General features: G+C 32.9%; 2 protein-coding genes across 2 annotated transcripts; one reads left to right on the top strand and one right to left on the bottom strand.

Annotated features, from left to right (window-relative positions):
* Window positions 1–624: 624 nt before the first annotated feature.
* On the bottom strand, window positions 625–2,331 carry LOC121244096 (3-ketoacyl-CoA synthase 1-like). Its single transcript, XM_041142169.1, has one exon. It carries the CDS (start codon window positions 2,250–2,252, stop codon window positions 672–674), a length of 1,581 nt encoding a protein of 526 aa, XP_040998103.1. The 5' UTR covers window positions 2,253–2,331; the 3' UTR covers window positions 625–671.
* A 7,158-nt stretch (window positions 2,332–9,489) lies between these two features.
* On the top strand, window positions 9,490–13,027 carry LOC121264998. Its single transcript, XM_041168454.1, has 6 exons — window positions 9,490–9,714; window positions 10,178–10,286; window positions 10,454–11,333; window positions 11,468–11,546; window positions 11,635–11,871; window positions 12,071–13,027. Exons 1-6 carry the CDS (start codon window positions 9,490–9,492, stop codon window positions 13,025–13,027), a joined length of 2,487 nt encoding a protein of 828 aa, XP_041024388.1.
* Window positions 13,028–17,964: the final 4,937 nt, after the last annotated feature.

Genomic DNA, 17,964 nt, shown 5'->3' with positions numbered 1-17,964 from the left:
AATTTCTCAAAATGTTGAAAAAATGTTATGAAATCCGCTTCATGTGTCTATATATCTTGCATTAACGATGAATCTATTATTGACATCATTTATACGGTTTACTATTATTTACTTACAGAGGTAATATTATTTTGAATGGTGATGGTTTACGTGTTACCTGGCACAAATTCTGTTAAAAGATGTGTGAAGCAAAGATAAAATCAATCGATCAAAGCTGTGTACGTGGAAAAAAAAAGTCCAAAATTAGAAATTAGAGACTAATCCATCTAAAGGCTAATTTATTTTAATATTTAATCCTAGTTTATCCTTTATATTTACTAGATTCCTACCAAAATAAGAAAATAAAATAATAGAAAAAAGTTGGGAGATTATTTTATTTACTTTTTATGCTGAAATTAAAAAACAATTGTAGTCGTACAGCGTGGACTGTCTGTCTCATATTATATGAAAGAGTAGAAGGAAAAGAAATTTTCTTTTGCATATTTCTTGCATATTTTATTAGTGCGAATGACTACACCTTTTTTTAATAAAAAATAATAATTTTGGTCCATGACAATTTTATTATAAAAAATATATAAAAGTCACTGCGTATAACAGAATTTAAAGAAATCACAAAGGTGAAAACCCGACGTAGACCGTCTCCACCACTTAGACTTTGCCACGTTGATATCCTATGCAACGGGGACCTTAACCGGGTACCTATCGATTGAGTCAACCCATGGGTTATGTCGGGAATCGTCCACCGGAATCGTTCTGATCGCTCTCCATACCGCGCTGTTACACTTAAAACCTGAGCCGAAAGCAATCTGCCAGACCCTGTCGCCCCCTGAAACCCGACCCTTTGCCTCCGTATATGCCAACTCGTACCATAACGTACTACTTGACGTGTTCCCGAAACGATGCAGCGTCATCCTCGACGGCTCTAAGTGCCACTCACTGAGTTGTAAGTTTTTCTCTAACTCGTCCAACACTCCTCTCCCGCCTGCATGTACGCAGAAGTGCTCGAAAGCCAGCTTGAAGTTCGGTATATATGGCTTCACCTTCGCCTTCAGGATCTTCTTCTTCACCAACGTAACAAAGAAGATGAATTGCTCAGAAAATGGCAGAACCAAAGGACCCAGGGTCGTGATATTCGTTTTCAATGCATCTCCGGCCCGCGCCATTAAATCTTTAGAGAGATGAACCCCGACAGTTCCTTTTTCATCCTCTCTTTGATAGACACAGTTGTAATCTTCGTCGTCCGCGCCTTTGTGGGTTCGAACAGTGTGGACCAGCTTGTACTTGGAACGGCCCCGATCCCGTGACCGGTTGGATAGCAGCACGGCCGCACCCCCCATGCGGAATATGCAATTAGATAACAACATCGATCGGTCGTTGCCGAAGTACCAATTGAGAGTAATGTTTTCGGTGCTTACGACGAGGGCATACGTGTTTGGGTTTGCATTAAGGAGATCTTTTGCGAGGTCGATGGAAATAAGGCCAGCGCTGCAACCCATGCCGCCGAGGTTGTAGGACTTAACGTCGGTTCGGAGCTTGAAGTGGTTCACAATCATGGAGGAGAGAGATGGGGTTGGATTGAATAAGCTACAGTTCACAACAAGGATTCCAATGTCCTTTGCTTTAATTCCGGTTTTGTCTAGAATTGAATCCACGACACCAAACATAACAGCCTCGGCCTCGGAGCGGGCCTCTTCCATGCTTAATGTTGGCGGTCTGGACGTAATTCCTTTTGGTAGATAAGTCTCGTCACCATGACCTGACCTGGACATTATTCGTCTCTGAAACTGGAGACTCTCCTCCTGGAATGCTCCACTATCTTCACTCATCTTTAGGAAAAACTCTCTAGTAACTTTTAGTTTGTCATCCGGCTTGTAACATGCAAAATCTACGAGATAAATTGGTCTGGACCGCTTGGACCAGAAGATCAGGCAGAAAAGGATTAGAATCAAAGCAAGACCAGCGGAGGTTGTACCTGTATTAATGAGGTTGTGGAACAAAACTCTCCGGTTTGTCCATAACTCAGACACGGTGTCTAGTTGCAGATTGCTGAGCTTAAGCGCCAAGGAAATGGCCAGAGGCAAAATCAAAACGAACATTAGAATAGTGGCCGGGCTGCGTGAGTAACCATAGCCTAATTTTACGTACTTTAGCTTCACAGACTGTAAGAAATCTGGCAAGCGTCGCCGGACTCTTATAACTGCGGAGGACGAGTCTTTAAACGCCATTTCGGCCGTTATTCTCTCGTTATCCATTATCGTCCTTAGTCTACTACTCTCTCTGTTTTGTGTTTTGGGTTATTGATCGATACATAATATTTTAGGGTACGTCTTATGTTTATTTATTTATAAACAAGAAGTCTATGGGAAGCTGAGCTATATTATAAAAGAAAGATATTTACAACCGTGAATTATGCAACTGTTGCGTAATCGATTTAAAAAAAATGAATAAAACATGGGACTCACATGAAAAAAATTAATTTTTTAATAGTAGACCCCACTCTTTTCAAAACAATTACGTGGCGTTTATGCACTTCACAATTATATGTAAAATTACTCATATTATAAACCCTCCAAAGAAAAAGAATTAATGCATAATTGAAAGAAGCAGATAATTTGTTGAATGTGTGTGTGAAAGAGAGAGAGAGAGAGATTTGAACATGAAATATGGGGGAAGTAAGAAAGGTTAATTAGAACCTTAGGCCTAGTCTAGATGTTGAGATGATATAAATTAATCTCATTTCATCTCAACATTCAAATACTACTTAAACATAAACAATACTTTCAATTTTAATTTTTCAACTTTTTTAATCTAATTATTACCTAATTATTATAACTTTATCAAACTTTCAAACAAAACATAAAAAATAATTCAACTTTTTCAAATTTTAAAATAAAAATTATATTATATGTATAACAATAGTTTAACTTTATAATTCTTGTATTTAACTTTTTCTGATCTTTCATTTTTCAAAATCTCATTAAATATGTTAACTCAAAATATTTCATTATTATTTATATGTTATTTCATTACTATTCACAAATTTTTCATTTCATCTCATCTTATTAATGTACATAAAAAAGAGGCTTTAGTAAAAGCTAGAAAAGTTAGAAAAGATAGTTTTGAACAATTAATGGGTTTAGTTCCAAGAAGGGATAGATATATATATATATATATATATATATATATATATATATATATATATATATATATATATATATATATAACTCAACTACCATAGGAATAGTAGGAAGTAAATATTCAAATCTCTAAATTCGGGCAAGATTCAAAATCTAGCTTCCGAAATGATGTTCAATATTGGTTTCTCCGTGAAAATCCTTTTTTAAATTAAGAGAACCAAAAATTAAATTCTTCATTAAATGTTGAGATTGAATTTTATAAAGCTAGCCTATATAATATAGATCGGGAATATCCTTATTCCTCACTAGCTAGAATTTGTTGCCTTCACTCTAATTATTAGCTTAATGGTGACCTAGTTGGTTGTAATTAACAAAATCAGTCAAAATAAACCAGTAGAAGAATTGAAAGAAAAAGCGTAAAAACAATTGGAGAAATGTCATTGTAAATCTACCATATGTTTTTTTTTTTTTTTTTCCTTGAAAATGTATCTACTTGCATAGGCACCAAAGATAAAGAATAAAGAAAATGGTAAAATAGAGACCAAAAAATCTGAAAAAATAAAAATAAAAGCTAGGTCATGAAAGTATGAAAATTTTGTTGAAAAAACAAAAGAAACCTTAAAAATCTGAAAAAAAAAACAAAAAAAAAAAAGAAGAAGAAGTAAATGATACTAAAAGTAAAGAAATGGCATAAAAAAAACTTATTAATTAACAAACAAGAATATTTCAAAATGAGAATAATGTGCTAAAAATTGTGTCATGGGGGAGCCAAATAATCTTATTTTATGGGTACCTTTCAAAAAAATTAGGTACATGGTAAGATTTTAAGAACAACTTTTAACCATCTGCGTGGTTTCGCCCCTGACTAGGTGGCAAATTTAAGTTTAGATAGTGAGTTGAGATGAGATAAATTGATATTAAAGTTAAAAGTTAAATAAAATATTGTTAGAATATTATTTTTTAATATTATTATTATTTTGAGATTTTAAAAAGTTAAATTTTTTATTATGTTTTATGTGAAAATTTGTGAAAGTTATAATGATGAGATAAGATAAGATAAGATGCGTTGAAAGTGTTTCTCAATCCAAACTGAGGAATATCTTCTCATCTCACTAATATCCAAACGTTACAAACAAAAATACTTTTCAATTTTTAATTTTTAATTTTTCATTTAATCATTACTTAATTATTACAATTTTCTCAAACTTTTAAACAAAACATAAAAAACAATTCAACATTTTCAAATCTCAAAATAAATATTATCTTAAAAAAAATTATATTTTAACTTTATAATATTTTTATTCAACTTTTTTTTTTCTCATTTTTTAAAATCCCATAAAACATTTTAATTCAAATCATTTCTAACTCATCTCATTTTATCTCAACTCAAATATCTCATTACTATTCACAAATCATCTTATCTCAGCTCATCTCATCTCATCTCATTTCAACTCACTACGCAAACCAAGCCTTAAAATATAATTGAAGAATATGTTGGATCAATCAAGAGAAAGGGTATTATACTAAGCTGCTAAGTATTTTGATTTAAATTATTTTTTTGAGAGGTGACTTAATAGAAGAGAAATATTTTAGCTACAAGATAATTACACAAAAATAATCTTACAAATTGATGTGATTTTATGTGATTTGTCAGATTGTAAAATCATTTTTATTGTAAATTAGATTAACAGATCATATAACGTTCAGAGATTATTTTTTTTTACAATCTTTTTATGTAACAGTTATTATATATATATATATATATTTATATATATACAGAAAATGTAATACATAAAGATAGGCCGGTGACTAGCTAGCCGTCAATTAATGGACCATCAAACAATATGCTAGCTACCATGCATTTGCTAACCTGTAAATATCGAAGTAATGCTACTACAAACAATATTAATTTATGTATGCCGCCAAATGTAAACGATCGAAAAAAAGAATTTGAGTGGAAGTTGCAAACCTATCATTACGCATAAGTTAAAGGCCGACATGCTATTAGATATATGAGTTCACTTGGTTTCAGAGTCAAAGCTTCTTTAAAAGATGGCGGCCTCGATCCTAGTTTTTGACTTTGGCAGTCATACGTGTGTGTGCGTGTATATATAAACAGAGTAATGTTAAGTAAGTTATACAGTGTATAAAAGTTAAGTAAGTTATACAGTGTATAAAGTTGTATGTTCTCCATTTAGAAAAAGTGAATGTATCATTAAAAAAAATAATTTTTATATGAATTTTAAATTTATTCAATTCTTTTAAAAGAAATATACGAGACTTGTATTTACCAATATTATTTCTCATATAAATATGATAATTATTTGGTACATAGTAACATGTCATGAATAGCAAAAAGTATAAGTAATTCTATATATAATCGTGTAATCCTTTTTAAAAAAATAAAGGTCCATTATTAAAAAATTAATTTTTTTATATAAATCTCCCGTATTTATTCAATTCTTTTAAAGAAATCACGCAGCACTTACACACTTCACGATTCCAAATATCATATCTAAAAAGTATTTGCATCCATCTGTTGTAAGAAATTAAACCCTATGAACCATCCCCGTGCGAGTATCCTAGCTTACTCGTGTGTGTATATTTTATGTTTGTTGAACTTGATTATTGATGCAAGTGGGCATGATGTACCTTGGTACCTATTTAATTTTTTAACGTCTTCATCTTAAATTTTGTTAATTTTAATTATATTATTGTTGTAATAGTATATTTTAAATTACTACTAATTTAAACAATTGACACGTGAAATCATTTAAAATATCACATTAATTAGTATAATTATAAAAAAATGATTTAAGATAATCTTTTCATTTTAATCTCTTTTTTTAATGTATACTTGTTATATATGATCATGTTTTGTATTGTGGTATAATTGGTCCGGTCCGATCTGGTCCGGTTTTAAACAAAATTTAGAACCGAATCGATATGTATCGATTTTGCATTTTCGAAAACAATTACACACTGGTTACCCTCTTAAATCGGTTCCTCCGATTTTATCGGTTCTGGATTGGTTTTTTTTAGTTTTAATAGTATTAGTATTATGGAATAAAATGTAATTAATATACTAATATACATTAGTATACTAATTAATTAAAGCGAAATATAATTAATATACTAAAATATATTAGTATTACTAATGTATTATATATTTATCAAATAATATGTTGAGAATTTATTAGGCCATAAAATATTATTAATATATATTTTATGTTTATAGCATATGATCAAATAAATTTTCATATTTAAGATTAAAATTTTATGTTATAAATTATAATAAAATTATTATATATATATAATTATAATTTATATTATTATATATAATATGAAAAAAATTAATTTAAAATATATAATACAATGAACCACCAGACCGGTTCCACCGGTCCGTGCCAATTTTTCAGTTTCCCAATTAATTTTTACTCGGGGTGGGCAACAGGGTCCCGCCTCTGCTGCCCCGCCCTCTTCCGCTCCGCCCCCGCATGTCGGGGCGAGCAACCCCGCTCCTCCCATGCGGGGGCGGGGCCCCTCGCCCTTCATCTAGGGCCTCTAGTGGAGGCGGGTGACGGGGAGGGCCCAACCCCGCCCCGCCCCCGCTCCCATTTATATATATATATATATATATTATATACATATATATAAACATAAATATATATTTATATTTTACAAATTGTGTATATATAAATATATATTACAATTTGTTAGACTTGTTCAAAAAATATACATTGACAAATTTAAAAATTACATAGTTTAAAAACTAATATACTGCAATTTACACAAAATATGCACTAGCAAATTTAAAAATTACATAATTTTTAAATTATAGTCATAGTTACAAAATTTAAATTTATAAATTGAATCTAAAAATGTATTTTTAATTACTTTTACACTTATAAATAATTTTTAAATAAAAAAATATAGTATTTTTTTTTAAATGAAAAGAGACAGGTCCAATCCGACCCACACCCCGCCCCACATGGGGAGAGGTGTGGGGAAGGGGTGCCCCCGCCCCGTAGGGGTCGGGTAGCACCCTTAATTTTTACACCCCTATTTACAAATCTAAACATTAGGATAATAATTAGACCATGATAAGTAGAAATTTTCAATGATAAAGCACCTGATCCATTATTCTTCACAAATTTGCTATGTTCGTATGAAAATCGTGACTCTAAGAATTTAAACTTGAGTGGATCAATGTAGAAAAAAAAATGATAAATATCTTAGTCATCAAGAGATCTAATAAAAATAAATTTATAAATTAATGTAATTTAATATGATATATTAGATTGTAAAGTTATATTTATTATATCATATAAAATTATGTCAATTTATGAATTTATTTTATAAATTTTTTGATAGCCGTAGAATTAAGATGGGGTCCAATAGCATGACCATTTATATGATACGATAAAAATAAGATACATAAGAAATTAAGTAGTATATAACCTACTTTTTAATATTTATAGACTACTTCTATTTTCAACCATATCACCCGGCCGTACCAACTCTCCCACTCTCTCTCTCTTCCGTGGGAGTCTGGGACCATGAGAACTATTTCGTACCCGGCCCATGCATGCATGACATTTATGATCAGCGGTGGGCACCGCGGAAACAGGATAGTTAAATTAGCTAATTAGCTATAAGCTAGCTAGGGAATAGCTCGGCTTCAGTGCTAATTGCTTTCACATTGAAGGGTAAATATTGACTTCAATTCAAGGCTCGGTTGTACGTATAACATCGAGATGACAACAACTTTCTATTTTCATTTCTGTAGGAATGTCCGCAGACAACAGTACTCATACATAAAAATAGTTTCCTCTCCTCGAGAACTTTCTAGTGAGGTAGAATTGTGTCCTTCACTTTCGGTGGAAGGTTTTTTACCCTAGGCAAGACAGTAGCTAGCCGTGTTACCTGGTCTGAGGTTTTGTTTACATGTGTTCTTGTTTTAATTCTATCTTCAATAGTTATTAACTTCAAGTCTATACAAGCTCGAACTCTGGTATCAAATGGATGAAGATATTTCAGAATTGTGGAATAAGTTTTCTTTAACTGAAGAGGAAAGGTACGAGATAGTCATAACTAACCAAGATATAGAGAATAACATGGAGAGAGGGAAGTTATGTCTGGTGGGCAGAGTTATTGCTAATAAAAAGATTAACAAAGAGGCTTTTAAAAATACGATGTTAAAGGTGTGGAAAGCCTGTGCTAGAACAAAGATTATTAAAGTAGGTGATAATCTTTATGTTTTTGAATTCCAAACTAAGGGAGATTTGAACAAAATTTGGGGAGGTCAGCCATGGTTGTTTGACACAAATCTGGTTTGTTTGAAAAAGTTTGAGGGGGTTACTCTACCTTCTGAACTGAATTTTAATTCTACCACTATGTGGGTTCAGTTACATAATTTACCTCTTGGATGAATGAATAAGGAAATTGGAGGTAGAATAGGATCCACGATAGGTAGAGTTATTGAGGTGGAGGCTGACTTTGATGGAAACTGTTGAGGGAAGTGGATTAGAGTGCAAATAGAGATGGATTTAATGAAGCCTTTAATTAGAGGGAAATTTGTGGAACTACTTGGCCAGAAAATTTTTATTCAATTTAAGTATAAAAGACTTCCTAGATTTTGTTTCAAATGTGGGGCCATCAAGCCGGGAGTGCATGGATGTGTTGGAATGTTGGCAAATCAGGAAGAAAAGAAAGATGATAATATGCAACAGTATGGCTCATGGCTGCGAGCATCAAGCTCAAATGTAGCTTCAAGTTATGGAAGTTCATTTGCTCCTATATTTCCTACTGTACCAAAGCAAGGGAATTGTAACAAGATGGAAATTTCAACACAAAAAGAATTTCAGTCTGTTGAAGTTGACCCAAGCAGGGAATTAATGACGCAAAATCCAATAGGTGAGGAGGCAGCAGAGAGCATTGTAGGTAATCTTAAACTTATTGAAATACATGTGCTTCATAGGGAGGCAGATTCTAAAGCCATAGTTCTTGACACTGCAAAAGATCTACCGGATCAGTCTGTTACAACATCTACAGAAGCAATGATGAGAACTAGTCAACTTGCTCCTTTTGAGACAAGGCAGGAACAACAACATGTGGGTGAAATGCAGCAAATTCCTGAGGTATGTGCTAATAGATGGAAGAGAAGGGCAAGGGGACAGCAAATCAATGAATTGCCACAACATCCTCATTATGCTACAAGAAAGAGAAAGATTGATGAAGACTCTGGTATGTATGTTATGGAAAATCAGCAAGATGGTAGGGGCAAGAAACAGGCTTTACCCCTTGATCTTGATATATCGGCAGAGGCTGTTAATCAGCCCCGCCGGGAGAAATGAGGCTACTAAGTTGGAACTGCCGAGAGCTTGGCAACCCTCGGACAGTTAGAGATCTTAGCCTCTTGGTTAAGATTCACAAGCCTAGCATTTTGTTTCTTATGGAAACAAAGTTGCATATGAAGAACTTAGAAGCTTTTAAATTGAAGTTGGGGTTCCAATGTGTTTTTTCAGTTGAAGGTGTTGGAAGAAGTGGAGGCATGATTCTGCTATGGGCCGATGAGGTTAAACTTAATATAAATACTTATTCTTAAAGACACATAAATATGTGGATTTCTGACTCAGAAACAAAGTGGATGCTTACTTGTTTTTATGGTAATCCTGAAACAGAAAAAAGACATGAAGGGTGGGATATTCTGAGACATCTAAATCTTCTCAAACCTCAAAGGTGGCTGTGTATAGGAGATTTTAATGAAATATTACATCACAGTGAAAAATATGGAGGGGCTCGAAGAGATGAAAAACAGTTGGATGATTTCAGAGGGGTTTTACAGGATTGTCAGTTGAAGGATTTGGGTTTTATTCAAGGCAAATATACTTGGTCTAATTTTAGACACGATCATAATTTTACTAAAGAAAAACTTGATCGAGCCACAGCCAACTCTGAATGGTGTGCAGCTTTTGGTGGGGGAGAAGTACAAGTTCTAGCATCTTCTACTTCAGACCACTGTCCTATTTTGATAACAGTTGGGCAACAGAATGATTGGTCAGGGAAACCTGCTCAGCTTTGCAGATATGAAGACAGTTGGTCTCTATTTACAGATTGTGAAGAAGTTATCCATAATGCTTGGCAAAGGCATGGGAGGAACAAGGAAGGCCTCACAAAGATTAATACAAAACTGGTAGGTTGCCTACAAGTGCTGAAGTAATGGAGTTACCAAAAAGAGTATGCCTCTAAAGCCAGTCTTAAGCAGAGGAGCAAATCTCTTAAACACCTTCAACAATTTGTTACTGCTGAATCAGTACAACAACTTCGAGAGTTACAAACAGAAATTGATAACCAGCTTGAAAGAGAACATGTGGAATGGAAACAAAGGGCCAAAGAGAATTGGCTACCGAAAGGAGATAGAAATACAAAATTCTATCACCTTAGTGCAACTCAGAAGAAAAAGAGGAACAATATCTCCAAGATTGTTGATGATACTGGCAAGACAATTTCTGATCAAAAGCAAATAGGAGAGTCTTTCACTCAGTTTTTTAAAGGACTTTTTGCAACTTCCAATCCAAAGCAAATGGAAGATGTGATCAACACTGTTAAGAGAAAGGTTACTCCTCAAATGAATGAAGCTCTCATAGCACCTTTCAGAAAAGAGGAAGTTGAGGAAGCTGTTTTTCAGATGGGCCCTTATAAATCTCCAGGACCAGATGGATATGGGGCTTGTTTTTACCAAAAATATTGGTCTGTGATAGGGGAGGATGTTAGTGATGCCATTCTTGACTTTATGCACTCTGATCATGGCATGGAAGACATCAATTTTACCTATTTAGTGATGATCCCTAAATGCAGCAACCCAGTGAACATTACTGACTTCAGACCTATAAGTTTATGTAATGTGCTTTACAAAATCATTACTAAAATGTTAGCCAATAGACTCAAACAAATTCTTCCTTTTATAATTTCTCAAAACCAGTGTGCTTTTGTACCTGGTAGGTTAATTTCAGATAATATTTTGGCTGCCTATGAAACTTTGCATGTTATGAGAACTAAGATGAAAGAAAGAAAGGGCTATATGGCTTTGAAATTAGATATGAGCAAAGCCTATGACAGGATAGAGTGGAATTTTTTGAAAGAAGTTATGGTGAAGATGGGTTTTGATGTTAAATGGATTGAGCTTATTTTGAGGTGCATTTCTTCTTCATATTTTTCTGTGTTACTAAATGGTGTCCCTCAAGAAAGTTTTAAACCTACTAGAGGACTTAGTCAGGACTGTCCTTTGTCTCCTTTCTTATTTATCATATGTGCTGAGGTGTTAACAGACCAGCTCCAAACAGCAGAACAGAAAGGGCAGATCTCAGGGGTTCCAATTGCAAGAGGACAGATGAAGCTGAGCCACTTGTTTTTTGCTGATGATAGTATTTTATTTTGTCAAGCTAATATACAAGAGTGAGTCAATTTAAATCAGATTTTGTATAGCTATGAACAGGTCTCAGGACAAAGACCCAACAGAAACAAGACTTCATTATATTTCAGCAATAATATAAGGCAAGAAACAAAACACTATATTCTGCAAGTTGCTGGGTTGAGAGCTGCATCAAATATGGAAAAGTACTTGGGTTTGCCTTCAGTGATTGAAAGATCAAAAGTCACATCTTTTCAAGGTATAGTGAAAAAGTGTGTAGAAAACTTGAGAATTGGAAGGTTAAGTTCCTCTCACAAGCTGGTAAAGAAATCCTCATCAAGGCTGTTGTTCAAGCTATTCCTACCTACAGTATGAATGTGTTTTTACTTCCAAGAACTTTATGCAGTAAGTTGAATTCTCTGATTTCAAATTTCTGGTGGGGTACAAATGACAAAACTGCCAAGATTCATTGGAAATGATGGGATAGTTTGAGTAAAAACAAAATAGCTCTATTTTCCAGGCTAAAGTTGGATCCAGACCTTCTTATACATGGAAAAGTATCAGCTCAGCAATCAACATTGTTAAAGAGGGTATGATTTGGAGAATTACCAATGGAGAAGATGTTAAAATATGGCAAGATAAGTGGATTCCAACTAATAATTCTGGCAAAGTAATGTCCCCTGTAAAAATATTGTCCTCGAATGCAAAGGTAACAGAGCTCATTGATCCTAATACCAGATGGTGGAACATGCAGTTGCTTCATGACATTTTCTGGATAGAAGATAGGCAACAAATCATAAGAATACCTGTTGCACAAACCACTCATTTAAGGGACAATATAGCATGGAAGTATACAAGCAATGGTTGTTTTACTGTCAAGAGTGCCTATCAATTGTGCAAGCAAAGGCAAGATCAAGATAAAGGAGAAACTTCAACAATAGGGCAGAATAAAGTTTTATGGAAGCATATATGGCAAATGCAAACTAAAAATGCTGTCAAAGTGTTCATTTGGCGTGCTTGCAATAATGCTTTACCTACTAAGCAAAATCTGTATAAGAGGAAGATTGTAGAGGAACCTTTATGTCCAATTTGTCAACAAACAGAAGAAACTCTAGGGCATGTTTTATGGGCTTGTTCATCTGCACAGGATGCATGGATGCTAGGAAGCAGGAAAATGCAGAAAGCTACAATCACTCATGATGAGTTTGGAGATATCTTTATGGATATGTTACAAAGAATAGGCAAAGATGAGATATGTGTGTTTGCAGAACTGGCTAGAATGCTGTGGTTAAGAAGAAATAAATTGTTGTTTGAAGACTATTTTGTAGCACCTTCTATTTTGATGCAGAAAGCAAAGCAGGCGTGCACTGAGTTCCAACAGCTGCAACACAAACAATGCTCACCGAGAAGTCATGGTAATGAGGATCAAATAGCCAATGATCTTTGGTATCCTCCTGATCAGATTGGATCAAGATAAATTCGGATATTGCAACAAGGGAAAGCAGCCAAACAATTGGAGTAGGGATTGCAGTTAGAGACTCTGAAGGGGATCTATTGGTTTCATGTATGCAACCAATAAATTTCTGCACACAAGCTACTATGGCAGAGGCTAGAGGACTAATATCAGCTGTGAAGCTATGTAAAGAACTCGGTTTACAGCAAGTTATTTTTGAAGGAGATTTACTTCAGGTTGTTAATGCAGTAAGACATCACCAACAAGAGAATGGTATGCTCCAATACCTTGTAGATGATATTCACTACCTCATGGCAGATACAAGATGGGAGATTAGACATGTCCGAAGGAGGGCCAACCAAGTAGCTCATCAGCTAGCTCAGCAAGCACTCCTTCAAAATTTTGAGGTTATCGATATTGAGTTTATAAGCCCTTGTATTAGTGCTCTAGTTATAGCAGATAGAACTAGATCTAGTTTTTGTCCTAGTTTAGTAAATGTAGAACAAACTAATGTAAATGCTGAAGTTCCTTTAGTTTTTGATAATGTCTTCAACAATGTAATGGCTGAATGCCACAGTGATGGTTTTTGAAATGAAGTTGGAGGTTTAAAAAAAAAAAGTACTCATACATGATGCCATGCATGCATGAAGTCGATCGAGAATAAGCAAGCCTCGTGTCATGAATTTCCTTTTTTTTTTTTTTTTTATTCCAAAGCTTTGAACTCTTTTAAACTTCAATATTATTTTTTGTTTTATGTTTATGTGAGTGCTTTTGGGTACGTAATTAATTTGGAGATGTTTGGGCGGAATGAGATGAGATGATAATTTTGTGAATAATAGTGAAATAATTTGAATTAATTAAGATCTTTTATTGAGTTTTGAGAAAGAGAAGAAAAAAAGTTGAATAAAAAATATTATTAACTTAAAATATTATTATAATATAATTTTTTTTTTATTTTAAGATTTAAAAAACCAGTAGACTTTTGCAATTTGTTTGAAAGTTTGAGAAATTTGTAATGATTAGATGAAAAAGTTGAAGATTTGAAATTAAAAAGTATTTGTGATTTAGTGACGTTTGAGATGAAGAAAATTATGATAAATTTTGAGATGAGTTGATCAGATGAGAAGTATTAATTCTCAAACAAGCCCTTAATTTAGACCTAAAACTTGAAGGAAACAGATCGATGTAGTCCATTGTAGCTATCCCTCTAGCATTTCAAAGAGTATGACTACTAGTAGTAGTAGTAGTGTATATATATTTATATATGAACTCTTATTCCAAATATATAGTACTGGACACAAATTAATTAAGTGATCTGAGATGTAATTTGGGTGTAAGACTAAAGTTTTAAGATTGATCAGATCATATTGGTTGTGCCAAGGACAGTGATAGTTTTGGTTTAAGATTACTAACGTATTAATTCTAAAGTAATCTAATTTAGTAACTTTATAATATATATTAGTTTTAATTAAATATGCACTATAAATTAATGGTTTTTGAAAGTAAAAGTTAAATAAAATATTGTTAGAATATTATTTTTTAATATTATTATTGTTTTGAGATTTGAAAATATTGAATTGTTTATTATATCTTGTGTGAAGATTTAAAAAAGTTGTAATAATGAGATGATATGATTTCTGTATCTAAATGAACCCTTACTAACCAACCAAACAAGTTTCGATTTAGAACTCCAAAAAATCCAGATCAAAATCAGACCAATTACACCCATCCCTATTCAGCAAATGACATTTCCCTCTTAGAGCATTTTCTCGGCCCCTGGCTATTGAGTTAGCCCGGTTATACCGAGCCGAAACCCAAATGAATTTAGATTTTTGAAATATGGAAATTTGGATTCCAGGCTCGATGGGTTTTTTTTTTTTAAAAAAACAAATGTCTATGTTATTAAATTTTTTCAACAAAAATTATAATGTTAAAAAGCATTTTTTGTTAAAATATAAAAGCCTATATTTTATGGAAAATGTTACGCCCACCTTTGTCCCCTCATTTTGACCGCTTATGTATTTATTTATTTTATTTATTTTTACTTAATGGCTAAGGAAATAACTTTTAGTGTATTGATGTATTTTTTTAAAATATTTAAAAATGTTTAAAAAATGTGAAAAGGAAAAGAACAAAAAAATAAAATATAGAATTTGTACTAGTGGGCACGCCCAGCAGTCAAAGCTAGGCGGCACACTAGCATCACTCATATTTTATTACAATTTTTTCAACAAAATAATGTTGTTAAAAAGCATAATTTATTTATTTATTTATTTTTTATATAAAAGCCTACATTTTATTAATATTTTTTCAGAAATTCATGTTAAAATACATAATACTAATAGATTGAACACTGTTTATAATAAACAAAATATATCAAAATGGAAAACTAAATTTATGTAAAAAATAACTAAAGCTATGACAACTAATTAACTTTTTTTAACTAAAATGCATGTAAAACAGAAAACAATATTCTTCATGTAAAATGCATGCGACATACACGATACGATCCACTACATATTACATTGTTTGATATTTATACATTACATTACAAAACACAATATGTTGCTTTAATCAAAGTCCAATACACAATAACGAACATGAACTAATTGGCTAAGAACTTTCATGCTACCACTACCCACAAATGGACTACAAAAATTGACATTGCTCTTTGGAAGTCTTCTCATCCCTTGTCCAATATAATAAATTTAGAAATATAGCATTTCATACCACAATAATAAGAAATATTTAAAGCCAGACGGTGAAGCTTAAAAAAAAAAAAAAAAAGAACATAAAACAGAGTTTAGATATCCCACCACAGGTGATCAAAAGGTTTAAAAAAGAATCAATGAACCAATCCTTTATTCAATACTTCGAGTTTGATAAAGTGTATCCATAAAACGAGCAAACCTGAAGATCAAACATATATATACTCCTCAAAGATTATATACACCCAGATCTAACCCATAAAAATACTCCTCAAAGATTATTCCATTCAAACATTTTCATCAAAATAGACGAAAATCAACAAAGTAATAAAAGGGAAAAAAACCACCACTACCTGCTAGACATACAAAGTAATAACCATCATTACAAGTGCTTTAGATTAAGAAGGTATATGAACACTAACAACTGCTTTAGATTTGAACTTGAACCAAAAAGAAAAATGCTAGCACTAAAAATCCGAAAAAAATCTCAAATTATTATGTTCTTAAAATATGTTTTTTATATCTCCATGAAATCTACGGATCTCCAAATCTATAGATCTCCAATAAAATATGCTAGCACAAAATGTCGTGCTAGATGATGCATCTAAATCTACAGATCTCCACGAGTCAAAAGCTACAGAAGATGAATGTTAGAGATCTATCCTGAACCATAATAGCATCAAAACAAGGGCATCCTATCCTAGCATCCCTCCAAGCCATAGCAGTTCATCGTCGTCATTCCAAGGTATCTGACGACACAAGATAGAAAGGGTGAGAAGAGAGAGAGAGAGAGAGAGAGAGATCGGGGGTGAGAAGAGAGAGAGAACGGAGGGGGTGAGAATTGAGAAGAGAGAGAGAATGCTGGGGCTGAAAAAATTAACTGGGTATCGGGTTTAAAACCTAGTACCCGAGTGTCATACCTGTATCTAGACCGAGCAGATCAGAGTTTTGCAACACGGATTCCGGCCTAGGTTTGATCTGGACCGGAATCCGATTATCCAGGTTCCAGACTAGCTAGGGAAAAAATCTGATTTGGATTAACAGTCTTATTATTGACCAGCAAAAGATTATTTTTGCTAATTAGATGCCAAAAAGTAACTTAAAACTTACTCTAGCCGGTTACCAGAAGTAGCCCTTGAATTTGCTAGCTACTACAACATCAACAAAAGATTACTAGCACTGGTGACTCAATAAAAGATAAGTTTATTATTAAAGTATTCAGATTTTCTATTTAGAAAAAGAAAAAGAAAATCATACTATGCTGACTGAGTTTACCCTTCAATTTGACTGTTCATGTATTTTATTTTTTAATTTTTTTACTTAATAGTTAAGGAAGTGATTATTAGTATATTAGTGATTTTTTTTTTTGTATTTTTTAAAAATGTTTAAAGATGTTTAAAAAATATTGAAAAAATTAGTGCAATTTGCACTAAGGGCATTGGGAATGGTCAAATCTAGGCTGCGTAGTAGCACTATCTTAAAAAAAAAAACAGAAGCTCATGTCACCATAAAATTCTTTTTGCTTTCCCATTGCTGGTTTTGTTCTTCTTTTCCACCCAGAGGCAACAATTTCGTCTGTAACTTGCATATAATGGCTAAGCAAAGCACGACAAGGATCCACAACCAAGCCACATTACTGTTTTAGCTCCAATCCTTTCGAATCTCCGATCAAGAGAAATTTCTAACTTTATTTTTCAAATTCATTTTAGGTCAGAATCTAATTTTTCTTCAGATTTTGTCTAATTTGTCTGTAGATTTTGTCTTTGGGTGTGTTATTATTTATTTTTTTCAGCCAAGGTTTGTTGAGTAATTGTTGTCAAATTTGATCAAAAACTGCATATATGGTTTCAATCACGAGTCCATCTATCTTTTAAGATTTGTACAGTAAATCCTAAGATTTATTTATTCATCTATGTTCTTTTTGTTAAATTTATAAGTATAAGCATGCCATTTAGATTTCTACGTTGGTTAGGAAATCACACCTCAAAAGAATGCCACTTGAACAAATAAGCTCGTTTTGTCGGTGACCTCAAAAATAGAAACTGGCACTTTAGTAAATAGTTTTATACTTTCCATTGTAGTGGGTTATGAAATCCTTAAATGTTCATTCACAAAATCCCCAGTTGCTTTGTATGCTTGAATTTTTAGTGTAGTTATAATATTTTGAAGAGTAGAACCAAATCTTTTAGCATTGTCTCTTCTTTAAACAAAATATAGATTGTGAGCTTCGACCTCATTAGGAAGCTCTTATGA

Source organism: Juglans microcarpa x Juglans regia, chromosome 1D (assembly GCF_004785595.1).
Source record: "Juglans microcarpa x Juglans regia isolate MS1-56 chromosome 1D, Jm3101_v1.0, whole genome shotgun sequence".
Classification (NCBI taxonomy): Eukaryota; Viridiplantae; Streptophyta; class Magnoliopsida; order Fagales; family Juglandaceae; genus Juglans; species Juglans microcarpa x Juglans regia.
Note: the sequence above shows the minus strand (reverse complement) of the source record. Positions and strands in the feature narration are given on the sequence as shown.